General features: G+C 41.2%; 1 protein-coding gene across 8 annotated transcripts in view; it reads left to right on the top strand.

The window, feature by feature from the left end:
• DLG3 (discs large MAGUK scaffold protein 3) overlaps positions 1–20,254 on the top strand; it is a 53,962-nt gene that overhangs the window by 16,697 nt on the left and 17,011 nt on the right. For 6 of the 8 annotated variants that reach the window (XM_055563556.1, XM_055563555.1, XM_055563554.1 and 3 more), the window contains one exon: positions 11,879–11,993. In XM_055563556.1, coding sequence (XP_055419531.1) covers positions 11,879–11,993 — 115 coding nt within the window. Of the gene's footprint in view, positions 1–9,987; positions 10,092–10,201; positions 10,350–11,878; positions 11,994–20,254 lie in introns of those variants that run through there. The other 2 variants (XM_055563557.1, XM_055563558.1) reach the window with 2 other exon arrangements.

The following is a 20,254-nucleotide window of genomic DNA, read 5'->3' as shown; positions in this document are numbered from 1 at the left end:
AATAGGGTAATTGTTTTATTGTTTTTAATAGAGAAATAGAATAATTTGGGCCTATCCCTGGTGGCTCAGACGGTAAAGAATCCGCCTGCAATGCAGGAGACCTGGGTTCAGTACCTGGGTTGGAAAGATTCCCTGGAGGAGGGCATGGCAACCCATGCTAGTATTCTTGCCTGGAGAATCCAGTGCACAGAGGAGCCTGATGGGCTACAGTCTGTGGGGTCCCAAAGAGTCAGACACGACTGAGCGACTAAGTACGCACACGTATCATTGTCATTGAGATTAAAAAATATGGGTTTTGCTCCTTTTATCTTAAGAAAGGGAATCATCTTGGAGGAGTAGCCAAGGCCCTGGGTTCTAGTTCTGACTTTAAGTAGCTGAATGATCTTGTACTAGTCAACCTCTTTGGACCTCAATTTTCTGACTGTGCAAAATGATCCCACATGTTTCTTCTAACTCAAATTCTGTGTTAGATAAGTGGAAGTAAGTTGTGAATTCAATTCACAAGTTCCTGTTTGTGACTAGAGTGTTACTGAATCACAGTTTTGAGTTAATAACAATCTTGCATTAGTAAAGGTCTTGTCTTCCCCTCTTCTTTTGTGTGGTAAGACTTTCATCCTCTTGAAATGGATCTTTGTTTACTTTTCATTGAATTTAGATATCTTAAAAATGCAAACACCTTAGAGATTTGGGGATTTTTCAACTTGATAAAATTAACACATTTTGTATAAATATATACATTAGGGGTCTGCATACATGAGTGTCCTTCAGATTTTCAAAAAGAAGAAAGAATTTTGCAAATCTTGGGTTAAATAAACTAGATTATTGAGTTGTCTTGTAAACACTCAGAAAAAGAAGTGGTGAGCACTGAAACCACCATTGATTCACCAAGGTCAAACAAATCATGTCAGACTGCCAAATTGCCTTGATGGACAGGGTTACTAGGCTGGTAGGTAGATCAAGGAAATATGGTAGATGTGGTATATCTAGATTTCAGCAAGGCATTGGCAGGGCTTCTTTGTTTTACTCTTGGGTAAGATGGCAAGGTGATAGTAGTGGTAATAGGTTTAAGTGGATTTGTCTGCAACTGGTTGAGTGATCAGTCCCAGGGAAAAATGAAGAATGACCCAGGAGCAGCATGGAGGGGAATTTCTAGTGCACGTGTGTCCTGTCTTCATCCTTGGGCCTGTCCTTTTCAGTCTGCCTCCACCTCCCCCTCAGATTATATTTTATATTGTAATATATAATTTTAAAAATTATATTTCTCCTGGGTATATAAATATTACATTCAGATTTGTAGAAAATTGGAAAACAACAAAATATAAAGTTAAAAAAAAGCCCAAATCATGTGTAAAACTACCTCCAGAAATAACCTTGTATTTGTGTGTATTTCCCTCCAAACTTTTATATCATAGTATGTATGTATGTCTTTCAAGACTGGGATCATTGTATTTAAGCAGTCTTGTATCCATTCTTTTAACTTAGCATATGTCATTAATATTTTATTAAAGTGGTTCTTAATAATTATATATTCCATCATGTGTGCACCATAATTCATGTAATCATTCCCTTATTGGAGGACATGTAGGTTGTTTGCAGTTTTTTAATTTTATAAATAACACATTGATGCATATCTTTGTATGAGGCTTTTTGTGAATCTGGGATTGTGTGTTCAGAATGAATTCCTTGGAATCGAATTATTGGGCCAATGGATATGAACATGTTTAAGACTTTTGATATATTTAATATGTATTTGATATATTTCTCTATCTCCAGCAACAATATAAAAGTGTATATTTTGAGATCCGTGCTAAAATGGAGTATTATTTTTAAAATATCTGTGCAAATTAGGTAAAAATGTTATTTAATGCATATCTTAATTTGTATGTCTTTTTAATAATAGAATTGAACATTTCTGTGTGTGTGTTCATTGATCATTTTTTGTGTGTGGATTGCCTGTTCATACCCTTTCCCCATTTCCTTGTTGAGGTATATTTATCAGTTTTTGCATGCATGCTAAGTTGCTTCAGTCGTGTCTGACTCTTTGCGACCCTGTGGACTGTAACCCGTTAGGCTCTTCTGTCCATGAGATTCTCCAGGCAAGAATACTGGAGTGGGTTGCCATGCCCTCCTCCAGGGGATCTTCACTGACCCAGGTATGGAACCCGTGTATCTCACGTCTCCTGCATTGGCGGGTGGGTTCTTTACCACTAGCGCCACCTGGGAAGCAGTTCTTACTGACCCGTAAAAGCTTTAAAGTAGTCAGTCATATATGTTGAAAGATTTTTCCCATTTTGTACTTTGCTTTTTATTTTATTTTGATGTACAGATGTTTTGTTTTTATGTAGTCACATCTATCAGTGTTTTCTTTTTTGTGTATTTTGCCTCTGCCCATAGCTTTGGAAAGGCCTTTCTTACCCTGACAGAAAATAAATGTCCACCTTTTTTTTAAAATTCTACTTGTTTAATGTTTTTCTTTTTGCATTTAAAACTTTAACTTGCTGGGACTTTATTTATGATGTAAGATAGGATACTACCTTATTTTTGCTCCAAATATTTTAAGGAATTACCTTGGAACCATTTATCAGATAATCTATTATTTTCTTGCTGTTTTGGCTTGCCACCTTTATTATGCACACACACACACAACCACACTCACATACTCATAATTTGGATTTTGGGTTTCTTAATTCTGTTCTGTGATATTTTACTCTGGGATTATCAGTTACTGAGAAATGACCACAGATGCTTTGACAATAACCAGAAAGGTCTTTCTCTAGGTCTCAGTTTCTGGGTTCCTTCCACAGAAACTTGACCCAAAAGATCCAATTGATACCCCAATAAACATTGTCAGATAATTTGTGATCCTGTTGGAGTGACCACTGTGAAGAATAGCTGAATCTAGACTCTCAATTGACATGTAAAACATAGAAATCAAGGATTTCCCTGGCAGTCCAGTGGTTAGGATTCTGCTCTTCCACTCTAGAGGGCCTGGGTTCGATTCCTGGTTGGGGAACTAAGATCTTGCAAGCTGCTGGGTGCAGTTGCAGCCACAAAAACCAAAACAAAACAGAAATCAGTTACATACCTATGGCTGATTCATGTTGATATAAGGCAGAAACCAACACAATATTGTAAAGCAGTTATCCTCCAATTAAAAATAATAAAAGAAATCAGTTACATTAACTCATTAGCTAGCTTAGTCATAAAATGTTGTGTTTCAGTCACTATATTGCAATATTTCTGTTAAGTGGGAAAGATTGTTGTGAACAAGAGTACCTGCTACCTTCAGAGCAAGGAAAGGTACAGTTCTTTATTCATTCTCATGTTTTCCAGATGAGATGTTTTGTCTTGGGGTGATTCTACATAGACTTTGACTTATGGGTTAAAGGAGCTAAAGGCTTTGTTAATCTTGTATTTATTTGAATACGCTATGTGAAATTCTTTAGAAATGGAGAAAAGACCCTATTTGAAGCTTTTACCCTGATCTTTGTTTGGTGATTCAGTATAGGGTGAGAAGAGCCAGTGGCTAGGTCCTATGAAAAACTTTTTCTTAGCTTGATATAAGATCAAAGCATTTTTATGCTACTCGTTTCAGACCAGGTGGCTGAATGTCATGGCACCTTATATAGTACAGTGCTTTTGCTCAGTGCCCTTCCTGCATCCTCACTAAGCTCTTTAGGGGACAGAAACATCCAGTCAGTAGGAATAATCTGGAATTTTTTATGGCATACTGATATAGATTGTCTTGTTTTCTGTTTGATTCCCAGTATCAGGATGCTGTCCAGAACTCTGGTAAGTGTGTGTATGGCTGAGGAAGCATTGTGACAGTGGAGGGACCAAAATACAGTGACACTGAAGTTTCTGTTCTGGGTTAGTCATAGTTCTGAGCCCATTGTTCTAAAAGTAGAGCTGAAATTTTCTTCAAGCACCATTTGCCCATATGGAGACCTGTTTGCCACTTTTCTGCCCTCTCATATAGCCTTAAATTCTTTTTGTTTCAATTTATACTCCTTACATTGGTATTTTTTGAACCAAAGAATGTAGAATTATTTGCAGATGTGAAGATTTCCTTCTTGTAGATCATGTTAAAAATTTTAATTAGACTAGTCTTAGGTTTGATTTCTTATGGACCGTATTGATTTGATTTTAAAATCATAATTATGTCAAAATCAGAAAGGACCTGAGAAATGGTTTAGTTTTAAAGATGTCAGATATTTTAAATAGTAGGCTCCATAATTGGAAACTAACCCAAGTAATAGGCTTCATATTATTTTATAGAGACAAATTTGTGATTCTAAGAAATGTGCTTTTTGACGATTCACATGCTTATCTCCACACTGACAGGTATCTTCTTTATTGGGCTTATTTTACTTTTGGCTGCATTCATTTCTTTTGAAAACATGAACTATGTTGTTGGTACTGCTGCTTGTAATTCATACAAATCCTGAGGGTTTGCATTCCACAGGCAACTGTGGAAACCTAAAACACAATTCATACTCATCAGAATTTGTGACTCACGTGATTCCTCTGAGCTCAGGGCAGCTCAGCAATGGCAAATGAGGGCTGTATGAATTTGAGATTTGAACACCTTCACTTCCTTAGGAACAAATGAGTCTTTGGGCAACTATTGACTTATTTTGTGATGATAGCAAACCAAGACACTGTGCTGCTACTCAGCCATGTCTTTTACTCAGTATTTGTGTGGGAACTTAAGATCAGCAAGTTACATTTCTCTTTTTCATTTTATTTGTATTTGCGTCTTTCCATTGTTCCTGCCTGTCACAGTCTGTGTGTCTGAAGTCTGTCATCCAGTTGTCTCCCCACCTTCATTGTCATTTCTGAATTTGGTAGGCATGGCTTTTATTTTATTTTGGAGCATTTACCTTTTATATCTTCGTTCACACCATAGGTAGTCAGTGCTGCATGCAGACTAAGTACTCTTTGTTGCTTCTATTTGTTTCTTGTCTCTACAACATTTTCCTACCCATAATCAAATAGAACCAAATAAGTTTTCTATAGTTTGAGGAACTGAGCCCCTTTCAGCGTTTCCAAATTACTGACAAGTGTCATTTCTAATACCAAGAAGACAATTTTTCTGTCATTAGGAAGGTAGATGCATTTGAGATCAGAGTCTTAGAGGGGAGATGGCTTTGGAGGCTTGGTTATGTGTCCATTTCATAGTAGTGAACATTGTAGTCTCAGTCCTCTTTGATGCTGTATTAGGCTATTAAGTAGGTCTTGAAAGCTCTGATATGTTAGTGTTTTGCAGAAGTGGTTTACAGTTTTGTTCAGTTTTTACCCTTTTGGGGTGAGTGGAAGGAGAAAGTTTTGTGTTCTTTTTCCATACATTAGTTCCTGAGGAGCCAGAATTTGAGAATTACGGTGTCCAGGTTTGTCCTGTCAGATCTTGATGGCAAGTTTACACATTCATTAAAGGTTGTTGACTCAACAAGGGTGCTAATTGCTATGCCAAACTTTGAGAAGGAAACAAAAAACACATCAAGGAGCTTAGAGTTTTGTAAAGGAAATGACATCACAAATTCTGGGCACTAGATTTTAAAAAGGGAGAGGTAGTGGAAAGCCTGGAAACCATGTTAGATGAAGAATGTTTAAGGAAGTAACAATATTTAGCCTGGAAAAGAGAGAACTTATTTTGAGGACATGATGGCCATTCTCTATTATGGCTGATATTATCCCACCTTTTCCTGGTCTTTTAGGAAACAACTCAGAAGCTGCCTTTGATCCTTTGTCATTCTACATCCAATCAGATGTCAAAATTTCTCTCCTCTGGCGCCAGCATATTTCTTGATTCTTGCCTCTCTTTCTATCCTCAGTTGCCCCCACACTATGTCAAGCCTTTGAAGTCACTGTCTGTACTAGTAGAACAGGTTCTTGTTCTCTGTTGCCTTTGTCCCTGTTTTCCTTTCTATATTATGTTCTCAGAATAATCTTCCCCCAAACCTAGTTCTAATTGTATTACTTTCCTATTTAAACACTTAACAGTGGTTCCCAAAGCCTAGTAAGAAAAGTCCTTACTCAAACTGTTATAATTTGGCCCCCAACCTTCCATCACTTCCCCTTCCCCTGTTCACACTCTACCTTCTATTCAGTCTTATTCAGTAGTCTTGGAACCTGTTCCAGGCTTTCCAAGCTCTTTGATTTTCTTTAAATTGTTCCTTCGTACAGTTATACAGAAGAGAATCTCTCATGTTTATGCTGTTTTAGACACCAAAATAGGACCAGCTAACAAAAGAGATGGCCCTCAATCTAACAATTTTCTCTTGAATAATGTCTAATGATGAAATAATAGAGAGCTTCCCAACATTGGATGTATTTGAGCAGAGACTGGAGCTAGCTGGTTTGGATGCTGTAAAGCAGGCTGCCCACCCCCAGGCTGTAGGTGCTAGACAAGAAGAGAAAGCATGCTTCTCTGCTCTGAAGAAACTTACATCTACATGTGAGGCACCACACTTATTCTCCCCATGACAGCCAAAGTGATATACATACACACATGTTCATGTCATTCCTTTACTTAAAATCTTTCAGTGATTTCTTCCTGTTACTCTTAGGATGGATGCAGAAATCCACAAGGTCATGTATAATCTGACCTCAGTCTGCCTTCCTAGTCTGATCTGCCAGTATCTCCTTACTTCCCTGTGATCCAGATATTTTTTACCCCCACATATTTTGTTTCTTCTATCTGGAATGCTTTATCTATCCCTCTTCCCCTGGCTAACTCTTCATCCTTAAAGACTCAACTTAAATGTCACTTCCTCATGGAAACCTTAGTTAACACCCTGCTATCCCCCACTCAGTAGGTTGGGTCACCCTGTTAGTCTCACAATCATAACTAAAGTTGTAATTAAATAGTTGTTTCTTTCATTATTGTAATTTCTAGGAACCATTTGATTACCTTTATATTCCCATCAGCTCTCATAATGCCTGGCACACAGTAGACATTTAGTTAATATTTGGATAAATAAATGAATGAATAAGACTTCAGGGTGGTGAACAACATAAAGGATGTTCAGTGTCAGGCAGGGAGGAAAATTTCAGGACAAGGGAGTAATAGCTAGGAACGAACAAATTGTGTTCAAGAGTTGCAGGCAGGTTAACTCAAAAGAGGATTCTGTTATTGTATGCCAGAAACTAACACAAATTTGTAAAGCAATTTTCCACCAATTAAAAAAATAAAATGTTTTTAAAAGAGGATGATCTGTCTGATGACACATTGGCTAGATCAGCTAAGAGTGATAGGATGATGGTTTTAGCAGTCTTTGACGTTTTAGTTGAGATTTAGTTGCTATTGAATTATTACAGATACTTGGATGAGGGGCTCCAAGTTGGAGTTTTAGGAAGGCTTTTCAAATAAGAATCTTAAACTGGACTGGAATTTGGAGAGCCTGGGGGCAGACTACCAGCTAGAGCAATACAGCAGTGGTCCAGAGAAGAGGTAACTATGTGACCTAAATCCAGGCGAGAGATGAAATAATAATGAGAAAACAAAAAGGCAGTGACAGTGGAAATTAGAAAGAAAGAGATGGATTGAGGAGGCAGTTAGGAAGAACATCAGCAAAACTTGAGGAAACACTGGTTGTGCACAGGGGAAAGGGGGCTGTTGTTTCCAGTACCAAGGAGATTTGGCTTGAAATTATCAAGTAGGTGGATGCAAAGTGGTCAAAACTAAAAGTGGGTATTTCTAGAGGTAGATAGAATGTCATATAGGTAGTAGGACAATCCCTTTAAATCAGCAATTCCACCCATCGGTAAACCTTTCCTGTGATTATGCAGAGAGAACATTTGAGGTTCCTCTTTGTCTATTCCAGAATGCAGTTTTGGCTTTACTTTCACATAACCTAAATGCTTATTAAAGTTTTTTCTCCCAAAATCTGTCCTTAAAGGTAAGTTCTATTTCTTCAGGATCAGAAAAGCTGCTGGAAGCTTTAGAATAGCAGTTTATCCTTACTTCCAGTTAGAAGGGTTTCAGAATGTTGGGGTTCAGTTTGGTAGTGCCAATAAAATTTTTTCATGTGCATGTAATTTGACCCTGCAGTTTCAGTTCAAGGAATCTATGCTATAGAAATGCTCATACAAATACACAGAGCAGCAATGATTGTAATGTAAAAAATCAACAATTTAAATATATGTCAGTTGGGATATGACTGAATAAATTATGATCTGTCCATAATATGCAATACTATGCAGCTATTATAAAGAATGAGGTAGATCACGATTCATGTCAGTATAGGTTGCCATGACATATCAGAGAATGAAAAAAGCATGTGAATCTTTGTGAGTTGTTAATGTATATAAATGATATATACAGAAAATAAGTCTGGAAGGATACATACTAAAAATCCTAACTAGTTGCTTCTGGGCACTGGGATGGGGAAATGATAGAGGAATGTCCAAAGAAAATTTTTTTTAATCATATGCTACTTTTATAATGTTAAAAAGTGTAAACTCATTAGCTTTCTTTGCAGGCACATTGGACAGAGGTCTCTTTAGCATTTTCCCATGGAATTTGCAATTATATTACCATTTCTTTTTTTATGAAAGCTTTCCAACCTCTTGTCTTACCTTCTTTTTGAGACTGGCTACAGAATACTTACCTTATCTTTTCCCTGAACTAACAAAACAAAATTCAATTTTGTAATCGAGACCAGCAGTTTCAAACTTGATTTGGCATCAGAATCACCTTTATACTTGTCAAAAGTACAGATTCTTGGGCCTACTCAGTAAGTTCTGAGTCCGTGTGTCAAGGGCGAGGGTCCAAGATCCTGGTTTTTCCAGAGGGCCCCCAGGTGGTCAGTGAGGAACCCTGTTTGGGGAATGATGTCTGACTGTCCTCCTCACTCCCACCTCCTTTTCTCTCTGTGATTAGTAAAGAGAATGAGGGAGCAGTGACTCACTGTGGATGTCTTTTGTGGATCACAAATAGTTGGGTTCATCTGAATGGGAAAAAATAAATATAACACAGTTCAGTAGACTTAAGATTTTAGTAATAAATATTCTTTAAAATAGCCTGTTTGAAGTAGGACGTTTGGGTTATAGATGCTGGTCTGGTGGGCTTCTAAGGCAATGACTTAGGCCTAGGATATGCCTTCCAGCAACAGGTTTGTTTTGAGTGGAAGGGGAAGTGAGGCCTTGGCAAATTGTGAGGTCTTAGAATTCAGATACTGTTTAGGTGAAGCTTTTGTTCTTGGGAAATGATGCCTCAAATATTAAGATGAGGTACTATCTATCTAAAGACTATTCTAAACAGCTTTTTGTTAAAATAATTTTCTCTTTGTTATAAACAAAGTTTGCTAATCAGATGCCCACTGTGGGTTATTGGTATCTCAAAAAGGTGTTTAAAAAACATATACTCCATTTGCTTTCAACAGTTAACCTTGGGAACAAAAGTAAATGGGAATACCTCTTAACTACCTTTCCAAGCCCTCAGTGAAGCTGGCAGCCATCAGTTAAATAAACCATTAGGTTTATTAGTTTGAGAACAGAAGTGTCGACTTGGGCACAGTTTTCTAATTTGCTTCTCGTTTACCCAACAATCATTTATTCAGAGGCTATTCTGTGCCTACTGGACATTAGATAACTCTGCAAATAAAAGCCAGAGGCCTGTGAGCAGCTAGAACTCTAAGGGGATCATCTGAATGGGGAAAAGTGAATAAAACACTGTTTAATAGATTTGAAAGCTTAGTAGCATGTAGAAAACAGAAAATGACTTCCTTAAAGCAATAGCTTTGTTCTCTTTCTATAGTCTATTTTAAGTGGGCCCTCTGGCCCAGTGTTATCAACCTTGGATTAGGAGCTTGAGGAAATGGTGGTTTGGTGGTTGTTTTTTAAAGGGTTTTTAAAGAAATGTAATTACTAAGCAACTGCCATGACCTGCTGCTAAGTTGGAGTTCAGTGGGCAAGTCAATTCCAAAGAAGACAATATATAAACAAGTTGGGAGAGGGGAAAACAGCTTAAAGATAGATTGGGTGTTTTTTCCTGCGTTCAATGCATATTTCTGCCTTTTACTTACCTTGCGCAAGAAAGGGCTGCTTGGTCAGAAATATCTTTGTTTCACCTGGTCTTCTCTCAGTCGGTGAGTGGGGAGGAGGGCCAGAAAGAGCCAACTAGAGAGGGTTGGGCTGGAGGGCTGAGCCTTAGGGTGGGACCCGCGCCTGGGCGGCTCTGGAGGTAGATAGCCCTGCTGCTGTCCAGGGCTGCTATGACAGATTGCTCACCGCCCTCTACCTTTAAATTGGGACACCTCATTGATATTGATGTGTTGCCTTGTAACCCTCAGAACAGGGACATTGTCCAGCTGCTGTCTCTCTTTTTTCCCCCCAACATTTAATGGGTGAGTCAGTGACTTAACTGCTTCCTGCAGGATTTCAGGGATGGGAGTAAGTAATGAGGACAAATCACCATAACACCAGTGCGTGATGAATGAAAGAGCACACAAATTTAACCAGTTGGCTTCACTGGTACCAGAGTGAACAAAAAGAAACTTGGTTGGGAAGAGGAGATTTGTTTGAGCTAGAACTCTATTCTCTCCCCTTTAGGCTTTTTACTGTTTCCCTTTATACCCAACTGAAGGTCAGGTTGCTTTGCTGAGGGGAGGGGGAGTGTCAGGTGTTGGAACAGGTGTTCTGTTTTCTGCCTGTAGAGTCGTACAGACTAGATGGGGATGCTTCTTGCCAGCCCTCTGTGGTGCATAAAAATGCTTTTGTGGAATTTTTTCCCCCTGGAAATGTGTGTGTTTTTTTAAAGCAGTTCCCAACCTTCAACCCCCTAGTATAAACCTTCAACCCTCTAGTATTGACTTCCATTAAAATCAGCTTCTCATAATGAAGTGTGCCTCTTTTCTATCATTTTCACAGTCTGTGCCTTAGAGATATCCCATTTTATGTGGCGATCATAGACCTGAAAAATGTGTGAGGTGTGTGTTTGAGTGTGTGTGTCTGTATGTGTGTGGTAAATGTGAATATCACATTTGAGATGTACTAGGAGAATATCACAGTAAAGTAACCCTATAAAAAGCCTTTTATAGTAGTTGTATGGATAGAGTTCATTTTCCTTTGTCAGGTTTTCTTAAATTGGATATAAACTTGGAGTCACCATTCCAGAATGATGAGGCTTTTTCAGGCTATGTGATGGTGTCAGTGGGCTACATAGTTGGTCACAGACTTATGATCCTACTGACTAGATGATTTTGGAGGAGAGATATGTCAGCAGACTTCTGGGTTTGGGAGAATTTTTATTGTGATGTTTGTTCAATTGTTACTGAAGCCAAAGACCCTGATTGTTAAGAGGGAAATAATTCAGGAGACCTTTGTGATCTCCTTTTCTGATTGTGAGGTTTGTTTTTACCTTTGTACTGCATTCCATTCTCCCCCCTCAAAAAAAAGTCACCTAGAAACAGATCATCTTCGTTGCCTAATAATCATATAATGGCCTCAGGTCTTTTCCTGCCCTTCCACCCTGCGTCTCAGGGCCATCTGTTCTCTGCAATCCACTTTTCGGGAAAGTCTCCTTTCCCATCTGCTCTCCTTGGGCCTCAGTGTCTGCTCTAAAGATTTATGAAGGCTGCTCTGGGACCTCTTTCCAGTTATTTTTTAAGGATCAGTAAGCTTTTTCCATTCGATTTGTCCAAAAGTTACTATTTTTTCAGGTGTATTCTTTCATTCTTTCACTCTGGGGGTGGAGAGAAATCTGTCTTTCTGTGCTTGCCAGAGGTACTCTGCTTATCAAAGCAAAGATTGACTGGGCTGGCTCTGGCTGCTTTGAAGCCAAGGGTCCTCTTGGCATTTTGGCCGCTGGCAGATAGGCTCAGTGCAGCTCCTTGGGTTCATTTTTTTCCTGTCCTTTCCCTTGTCTCCCTGACAGAGTACAGTCGCTTTGAATCAAAGATCCATGACTTGCGAGAACAGATGATGAACAGCAGCATGAGCTCTGGGTCTGGGTCCCTGCGAACAAGTGAGAAGAGGTCCTTGTATGTGAGGTAAGTCTCACTTCGGAACACCAGGCTTTGTGTGGCACGAGGGAAGCTCCGTGCCAACCCAGCCCTTCTTGTTTAACTAGTGGGATAGGGAGTGTGTACTCCCAGTACTAAAACAACACTTTGCACTGTGTGCTCAGGTTGTGTACTTTATGGTCAGTATCTCCTCCCTTTTGTGAGCTGGCTTCTTCCTTTTCACTCCTGAATGACTCAGTATGGGAAATTTTCAGTGTACTCTCTAATTGTAAAAGACTGTTGCTAGTCAGCATTCAAATAGCACTCAAATGTTCAAAGTACTTTGCTCACAATCTGTGATTTGAGGGGAAACTTGGCATTCCCACTTCCACATATGCATAATAGACATCAGACTTTGTATCCGAACATATCAGCTATCACTGTGTTCTGGTACAGGGTCTCTTTTAAGAGACCAAAGAACTGACAGGTTGCTACATTCTGTTTTGTTTGTTTTAAGTTGTGTTTGCTCACTCCCTGCTGCACTGGTCTGCTGTAAATGAGTCATGGAACATAGGATGGGATGATGTACCTTCCACAGGAAAGGCAGGTGGAAAGGATATATAGCATTGGATTGCTGCTAAAGCTTTTCAGAGATACTGTCCAAGGTTGAGCTTGTGACCCTTGAGGCACATAATAATACTTTGTCAGGTCAAAGTATAAACCTTGGAGCGTTAGATTGCTAAATGAACGCTGTGGACTCCTAGAATTAGTGATAGTTTTCTTCTTCCTGCTTGGGCTTCTTGGCAAAACTCCAACAGTCTGAGGTAAGTACATTGTATCTCTCCAAGGGTAGAATCCTCAGAGAAAGAAGTGGTAGGATTACTCCTCTGAGGAGTGTGTGTGTGTGTCCTCTGAGGCTTGTGTGTTTGTGTATGTCTGTGTGTTTGTATGTGTCTGTGTATGTTTGTGTGTGTCTGTGTTTTAATGCTTGTATCAAACTCCTGGGTTGAACTTTTTCTAGTGGTCTCTGATACCAGGTGGGGGGCGTGGAAGGGAGGCTACACAGTTGCTAGTTGCCTGGCAACGTGACATCTGTTTTGTCCTTGGGGTTTGAGATGACGATAGCCAACCGATGTAAATGCTAATTGCAGTTTTTCTCTCGGTGCTTGATTTTCTTTTTCTTCAGTTGCTAGTCCCTGACCCTCCTGCGGGGAGAAGAGCCAAGGGAGTCCAGATTTGAGCCTCAAGCCCACTAGACTGCTTCACGGTTCTTTTCTAGAATGAACCCTCAGCTTGATTCCCTCTGTGTTGAGAGCAGCTTTCTTCACGTTTGCTGTGAAGAGAGGAGAGCGGGAGGAAGGCTGGGCTACTCACTGGTGATCTTTTCAGTCTCCTGTTTTCTGTCACTCAGCCCTTGTTCTGGGTCTGCAGCCTAGACATTGGGGTGCCAATGGGGGGATTCATATGTGCTGTTGCCTCCCTCAAAAGGGTAATACTTATGTGACTTGGTCAGGATTGTTCCATTCCTGTGCTTCCAGCCCCCGCAGATGTGGCACTCCAGTGTGCGTGGGAAGCTGCTCTTTAGGCAAGACGGTTTCTTTGGAGAGCTTTATTTTTAGATTTCCCCTCTCTGCCTGTCCTGCGCTAGAGCTGTCCTTGCCTGGGCAGGGGGAGTGGGGCATCAGCTCCCGACCTACAAGACCTGGAACACCCTTCTCTGGTCCTGGCAAGGGACACATTCTGTCTGACTCTGGGGAGAAGGGTGGAGGCTGCACTCTGTTTCTAGTGAAGCAGTTTATACAGTTTATATCATCTGCTCTTAACCTTATCTAGATAACATCTGTATCCTCAGAGGAAAGTAAATATGGTTTAGAATAGTGAACATTTGTAATCACTAGAATTCATCAAGGGAAATAATATTTTATGGTCAGAGTAGTGAGCTAAGGTATTTCGCTAAGCTAACCCTCTACCAAAGCTTGGAGCCTGGCTCACTCTAGTGCCTGTTTTTGGCCTTTTTTTTTTTTTTTAACTTGACAGTGGCTTCCTTTTGTTCAGCATTTAAACATATTCAAGTTCCTTCCATTTTTGAAAAGAAAAAAAATTTCCCTCGATACCAACAGTCCTGTAAACTATTGTCTTGTCTCTCTTCTGCTGACCAGATTTGCCAAATTATGTGCCAGGAAACACTGGTTCCTCAAGATGTTAAGTATTGTGTGAAAAATCAGTGGTTCAGTAAATTGGGCAAATGCAGGATTAAACAGAGGGAGATAGGGTTCTTTACTGTTCTTTAATCTCCAGGAGGGACTATACTAAGCAGTGTTTCTCCAAAGATAGGAGCATAGAAGCCTTATTTGGAGAAATCAGTCTTAGCATCCAGGCTGGAAAATGTTGCAGTCGTCTGTACTTGCTGCTGCTACTTCTTCAAATTGTCTCTCAGTAGGAAAGAAAGTGTGCATTTGCTTTTCAGCATGATGGTGTGGTCCCAAGCAACTCCAGAAGACTCTGGAGGGGCAGAAGCCCAACTCTTTTGGGGTGACTGGTTCAATGATTCTCTGCCATTGGTCTGACCTCTTCACCACAGTACTTTTCATGAATTTACCAGTTTTCTTCTTTAAAGGCTCTCTTTCTACCTTGCTGACCATTCTTCAATACCTTTTATTAGCTCTGCCCCATAGATAGCAGTGTCATTTATTTTCACAGCTTCAAATTCTTTCATCATGTAAATGACAACTCTGATACCTTTACTGAACTCCAGACCTGCGTATCAACCACTTGCTGGACATGTGCCTGGAGCTGCCCTCCCAGTGCTTCAAACAAGCAGTGTGTTCCAAATGGACCCCTCCCCTCCACATACACACACCTACTCCTCCTCACTGTCCTTATCTTAATTAATTGCATCATCCTATCATGTGGAAAAGGGATTAGATTTGTTCTGTTACCCAAGGCAGATCTCAGTTCTACATAAGGAAGAAAGAGCTAATGATTAAAACTGTCTGAAAATGGAATGGACTGCTTTTGGAGATAGTAAATATGATCCTTTGTCACTGGAGGTGTTATGGAAGAGGCTGGGCAGCCATTTGTCTGGGGTTGCAGAGCATGTTGAAGCTAATGATCTGCTCAGAGGCTTTCAGTAGTTCCCAGTGTCTTCAGGATGAAGGGGAACAAACATTTAGGGAATACGTGCTCTGCATTGGGACGTCTGTTAGTCTCTTTTAATAATACTACACAGTAGGTATTGTTCTCATTCTGCAGGTAAGAAAACGGAAACTTCAGTTAGATGGCTGAGAAGTTCCAAAACTGGAATTTGAACCTGGTTGTTCTGACCAGAATATAGTTCTCTCAGCAGTTCCCAAACTTACTGATAGGAATCAGCTGGCATGCTAATAAACATACAGATTCCTAGGCTCCTCTCCTATCAATTTGGATTCACCAGGTTTGGGGAAATTATTTTTAACAAGTAATCATAATACTTAGGAATGATGACTTATTTGTCACAATAGACGTTTATTTCTGTTTCACTTGAAAACTGAGCATAACGCTTACTTTAACTCCTGCTACATGCAAAGCAGTAAAGCACAGGGTTGAGAAATTAAGTGTGGTTGTGGGGGTAGAGTCAAGGAAGCAGGAGAAGTGGTTCCTGCCCTCCAGCAGCCTACCATCCACACAGAAGATAGTGTGCAGCAGGTGGTTAAAGTAAGGAACCCTTTTCATGGGAGTTTCACCTCTAATTCTATTCTCTATTACTTCCCCTTCTGACATGAGCCTCCTCCCTGCCCTTCCCCCGAGTCTCTATCCTCCTCTCATGTGCATGGGCTTGCAAAACTATTTTGAAGCAAATACCACCCTCTTGCAGCTGCACCAAGGCTGTAGCAGGGGAAGCCCTAGGGAGCTACAGCTGCACTGACGACAGGGGAGATGAGATTTGTGGAGCAAGTCAGCAGGAGAAAGGACAGGTAACCGTGTTTGGAAAATGAGACTTGGTTTTAAAGTCACTAGTGACTTAATGGAAAGGCCTTTCCCACCCTTCACCATACTAGAAACATCTCTTAAATAGTATAGACAGGGTGAACAGAAGCCGTCTTTGTGCCAAGTCTAGGGCCTCTGCTCTTCTGGTTCATTTGCCTTCCACCCTGGAAAAGTCCATAGAAATATGCTTCTCCAGCCTTTTGCTCAGGGTCAGGGTGACCAGGTCAGGTTTAACTCAAGCTGTTCTGATGTGAAGGTAGTAAAAAGACACAGGGAAGTTCAGCATTCCAGAGACCTCCAAGTTCTATGTTCATATTTAATTAATTAATTTCATAAATAAGCAAAAGACCTTGTCTTTCCAAGATTACCAAGAGGTTTGATAGTACACTTGTGGAAATAGTTTTTGAAAGTCTGTTCCTGTTAACCTGGCTACATTCTTTGCAACCACTGGACGGCATCAGGCATTTTGGGAGTCCTGGCCTTCTGGCTGGCCATCTGCCATCCCAGCCTTCTTCCCGCTCTCGGAAGGCAGTCATGCCCTATCTGCAGTCCTGATTCAAGAAACAGTGTCAGAGTCATCAAAGAAAGCTGGAAGACGCTCCTTCTTGTTAACAAGCATTTGTTACACTACTCTGTGCTTAGCCCAGGATGATGCTTGAGGGGGTCCAACTTTGTCTTGCTCATTAATGAGTTTCAGTTGTGGATTAAGATGCCAACAAGGTATAATATTGACAGGCTTCACTATCTGACACAATTGGAAGTGATGATAATCTGCATCTTAAAAAGCAACAAGAATTTATATAGTGTTGGGGGCTACCGGAAGATGGGACAGTTTCATATATCAGTGATTCTGGAACTGCCTGTCGTATACCCCAGACACCAGTCCTAGACACATGATCACCTCAGCTGATCCAACAGGTGCTATGAACCCTGAATATTCACACATCATGAACCTGTGAATGCTTCTCTAACTTCATAATTGCATTCTAAGGCCTGAGACCCTTAAGTGGGCTGAAGAGAACAGTGTCCTTCCCCATTCTCCATATTCCCTTCTTCGAGATGTGCCAGGGACTCCTGACTGGCTGCCAGTTGCATTCGCTCCTCTTATGATGGCCCATCTTGTGTCTACCTAAGTACTCAAGTTTGGGGTTTTGAGTTGCTCTTCAGAAGCTGCCAGAAACTTTGACTCTCACTCTAAGGTCAAGGGACGATGAATTACTGCCGCTGCATAGCTCTCTGTGTATCCTTTAGATGGACCAGGCAAGGGAGGGGCTGCTCAACTTTTAAGTAATATGTGCCATTTATCAGGTACTTTCTGTCTCAGATACCTTGGGCAACTACTACAAAATACCATAGGCTTGAGTAGCTTGAACAACAACCATATATTTCTCAGAGTTCTGGAGCTGGGAAGTCCCAAGTTCTAGGTTCTGGCAAATTCAGGTTCTGGTGAGCCCCCCACTCATCCCACCTTCTTGCTGTGTCCTCACATGGCCTTTCCTGAGTGTGTTCTAAGGAGAGATCCAGGTCTCTCCTGTCTTCCTCTTCTCATAAAGGCAGTAATGTTAGGATGAGGATCCCTCCCTCATGACCTCATCTAAACCTAGTTACCTCCCAAAGGCCCCACCTCCAGTCACCATCACATTAGGGGTTAGGGCTTCAACATATGAACTTGGAAGTGGGGCACCCAAATATTCAGCCCATAACACTGACCAGAGGAAGAAAGCAGAATCTCCCAACTGGTATGGGAGGGATATATCAATACTATGGAAGAACATGGGGCTTCCCAGGTGGCTCAGATGGTAAAGACTCTGTCTGCAATGTGGGAGACTGGGTTCAGTCCCTGAGTGGGGAAGATCCCCTGGAGAAGGAAATGGCAACCCAGTCCAGTATTCTTGCCTGGAGAATTCCATGGACAGAGGAGCCTGGTGGGCTGCAGTCCATGGGGTCAGAAAGAGTTGGACACGACTGAGTGACTAACACTTTCACTTTCATGGAAGAACCTGTTGCGGGGTGGTAACTGGGAGGGTATTCTGTGCTCCCTACCCCAACTTGGTCTAATCACCATTCACAAATATCATACATGGCCTTAGTCCTCAAAGGGCTGATGGTTTATATCCCCCAAAGGGATATAATATGAAAGATTAAAAAACTACAAGAATGAAGCAGCAATAAACAGAAAATATTAAGAAAGCTCACTGCTAAATACATAATACGAATTTGGAAGAAGGAAATTTGGAGTGGGCACAGTCACAGACAAGGGTGGGACTTGGGTTATGCCTTGGAGGAGCTGCCTGCATTGGCAGCAGATTCTGTACCACTGAACTTCCAGGGAAGTTAGTGGGCACCTCTTAGGGGATACTATTTGAAAGATCACCACTTAACATATATTTCAAGACCTTTGATGATGCTTTCTCCTTAGGAAACACAGTGGCATTTAAAGCTGACGTGCTTTAACTTAGCTTGGGAACTTCAAGGGGACAGGCAGAGCCTCCCAGGCCAGGCAGATGGCTGGAGCCAAAGGCAGAGAGGTGGTCACACTACTAGGTGAGCACACGGAAGCAGCTGCTTGCCTTTGAGGCTGAAGTGCTGTTGTTTGCTCTGAGAAACCTGCCTGACCAGTTTCCTGCCCTTTTCTTTGCATTCCTATTCCCCAGCACACAGGGGTGACTGGGCCAGATGCTTTTGCTTTTTCTGGATCTTTCAGACCCAAAGTTTAAAATTTAGCACCTAAACTGCAGAGACTTTGGGCCTAGTAATCTGTTTACTTTGAGCTGATTATGTTCCTGCTTTCCCTCTTGGCAGTGAGGTCCCAGCTGAGAGGAAGATTAGGCAAAGTCCCCCATAGTGCATACATCATCCCTGTAGGCAGCTCTTGTTGTTGTTGCTTAGTTGATCAGTCGTGCTGACCCTTTGTGAACTCATGGGGTCAGGAAGATCCCCTGGAGAAGGAAATGGCAACCTACTCCAGTATTCTTGCCTGGAGAATCCCATGGACAGGAGCCTGGCAGGCTACAATCCATGGGGTCACAGGCAGTGGCATTTAAAGCTGATGTGCTGAAACTTAGCTTGGGAACTCCAACCTGCAGACTCTAGGAAGTGAGCATCTGCTTTTTGTGCTGGTGTGATGTGGTTCCAGAAGGTGGCTTCATTGCCTGCTTTCTGTTTTTATGTGCCACATTTTCCTTGGGACATGCTCTTTACCTGCTCTTAAGTCAGGACAGGGAAGCCTGGCATGCTGCGATTCATGGGGTCGCAAAGAGTTGGACACAACTGAGCAACTGAACTGAACTGAAAGACAAGTCAGTATTTTTTGGCCTGGCCGTGTTGTTTGACAAGTGGCTCTCCTTTGCTTCACTGAGGTGCATGGACATATCCAGGGCTGAAGAATAATCTTTTATGTAGACCACTTGCTGTGTTCTTAGGCTGTGGATGATAATATTTTCATAAGCTTTGTTCTCTCCTAATGTAGTGTTTCCTTCTGACCTGACCAGTCCTTAACTTGGAGACCCCCATGAAATTCTTTTTATTTAGACCAGAAAAGGTGAGGAGTTGCTGAGGTTTCTAGTCTCCCAGCACAATCTCTTGTCAATAAGCTCACACATGAGATGGGACTAAGGTGACAGAATCATTAATTCTGGTCTTTCTTTCGGTGTCCAGAGATATATAGGTGTTGCATTTTCCTTCCTGCTCATCCTTGGTTTGAGTCAGAGGTTGGAAAGGTTGGTCGCTGTGTCATCTGGGCTCTGCATTTGTAGGATTTTTGGCTCTGGAGCAGTGGTTTAGTCTGTTTTAAAGGGGGTGGTATGTTATTGCATTTGATTTTCCCGAGTGCTTGCCCTAAGGATAAAAAGGGGCAGGCAGGAGGATATATTCTTGTTGTGGAGAAAGGTGCCCTTTGATCCTCTTACCAAGCCTGATCGGAAGCATTTCTAACAAGGTGCCAATCCCTGTCACTTCCTTATGTTTCTAGGCTGTTGATAAGAGAGACTGTTACTGCTAGATGGCTACAGTTTAGCATGCTTCTTAAAGATCTTAGGTAGGTAGTCGATATTTTTTCAGAGTTTATTAAGGGCTAGGGCTAATTTACATACTTTTTCCTTTACATGAAATGTATGCCATTTGAAAGGTGGTTTCACTTTACTACTCAGGCCTGTTCTTTTAGTGAATTGCCTTCCATATGAAAGTTTAGCCCAGTAATGATATTAAAAAAAAAAAAAAAAGAAAGCAGAGGCAATGAAGTCAGTCACACAAGGCCTCCTAAATGAATGCCAGACTCCTTAGCTGGACTCCAGGCTGTCCACAGGCAGGCCCTGGCTTGCTGCTCTCCCTAATGCCCTGCTGTG

This window comes from Bubalus kerabau, chromosome X (assembly GCF_029407905.1).
Source record: "Bubalus kerabau isolate K-KA32 ecotype Philippines breed swamp buffalo chromosome X, PCC_UOA_SB_1v2, whole genome shotgun sequence".
In the NCBI taxonomy this organism is placed as follows: Eukaryota; Metazoa; Chordata; class Mammalia; order Artiodactyla; family Bovidae; genus Bubalus; species Bubalus kerabau.
Note: the sequence above shows the minus strand (reverse complement) of the source record. Positions and strands in the feature narration are given on the sequence as shown.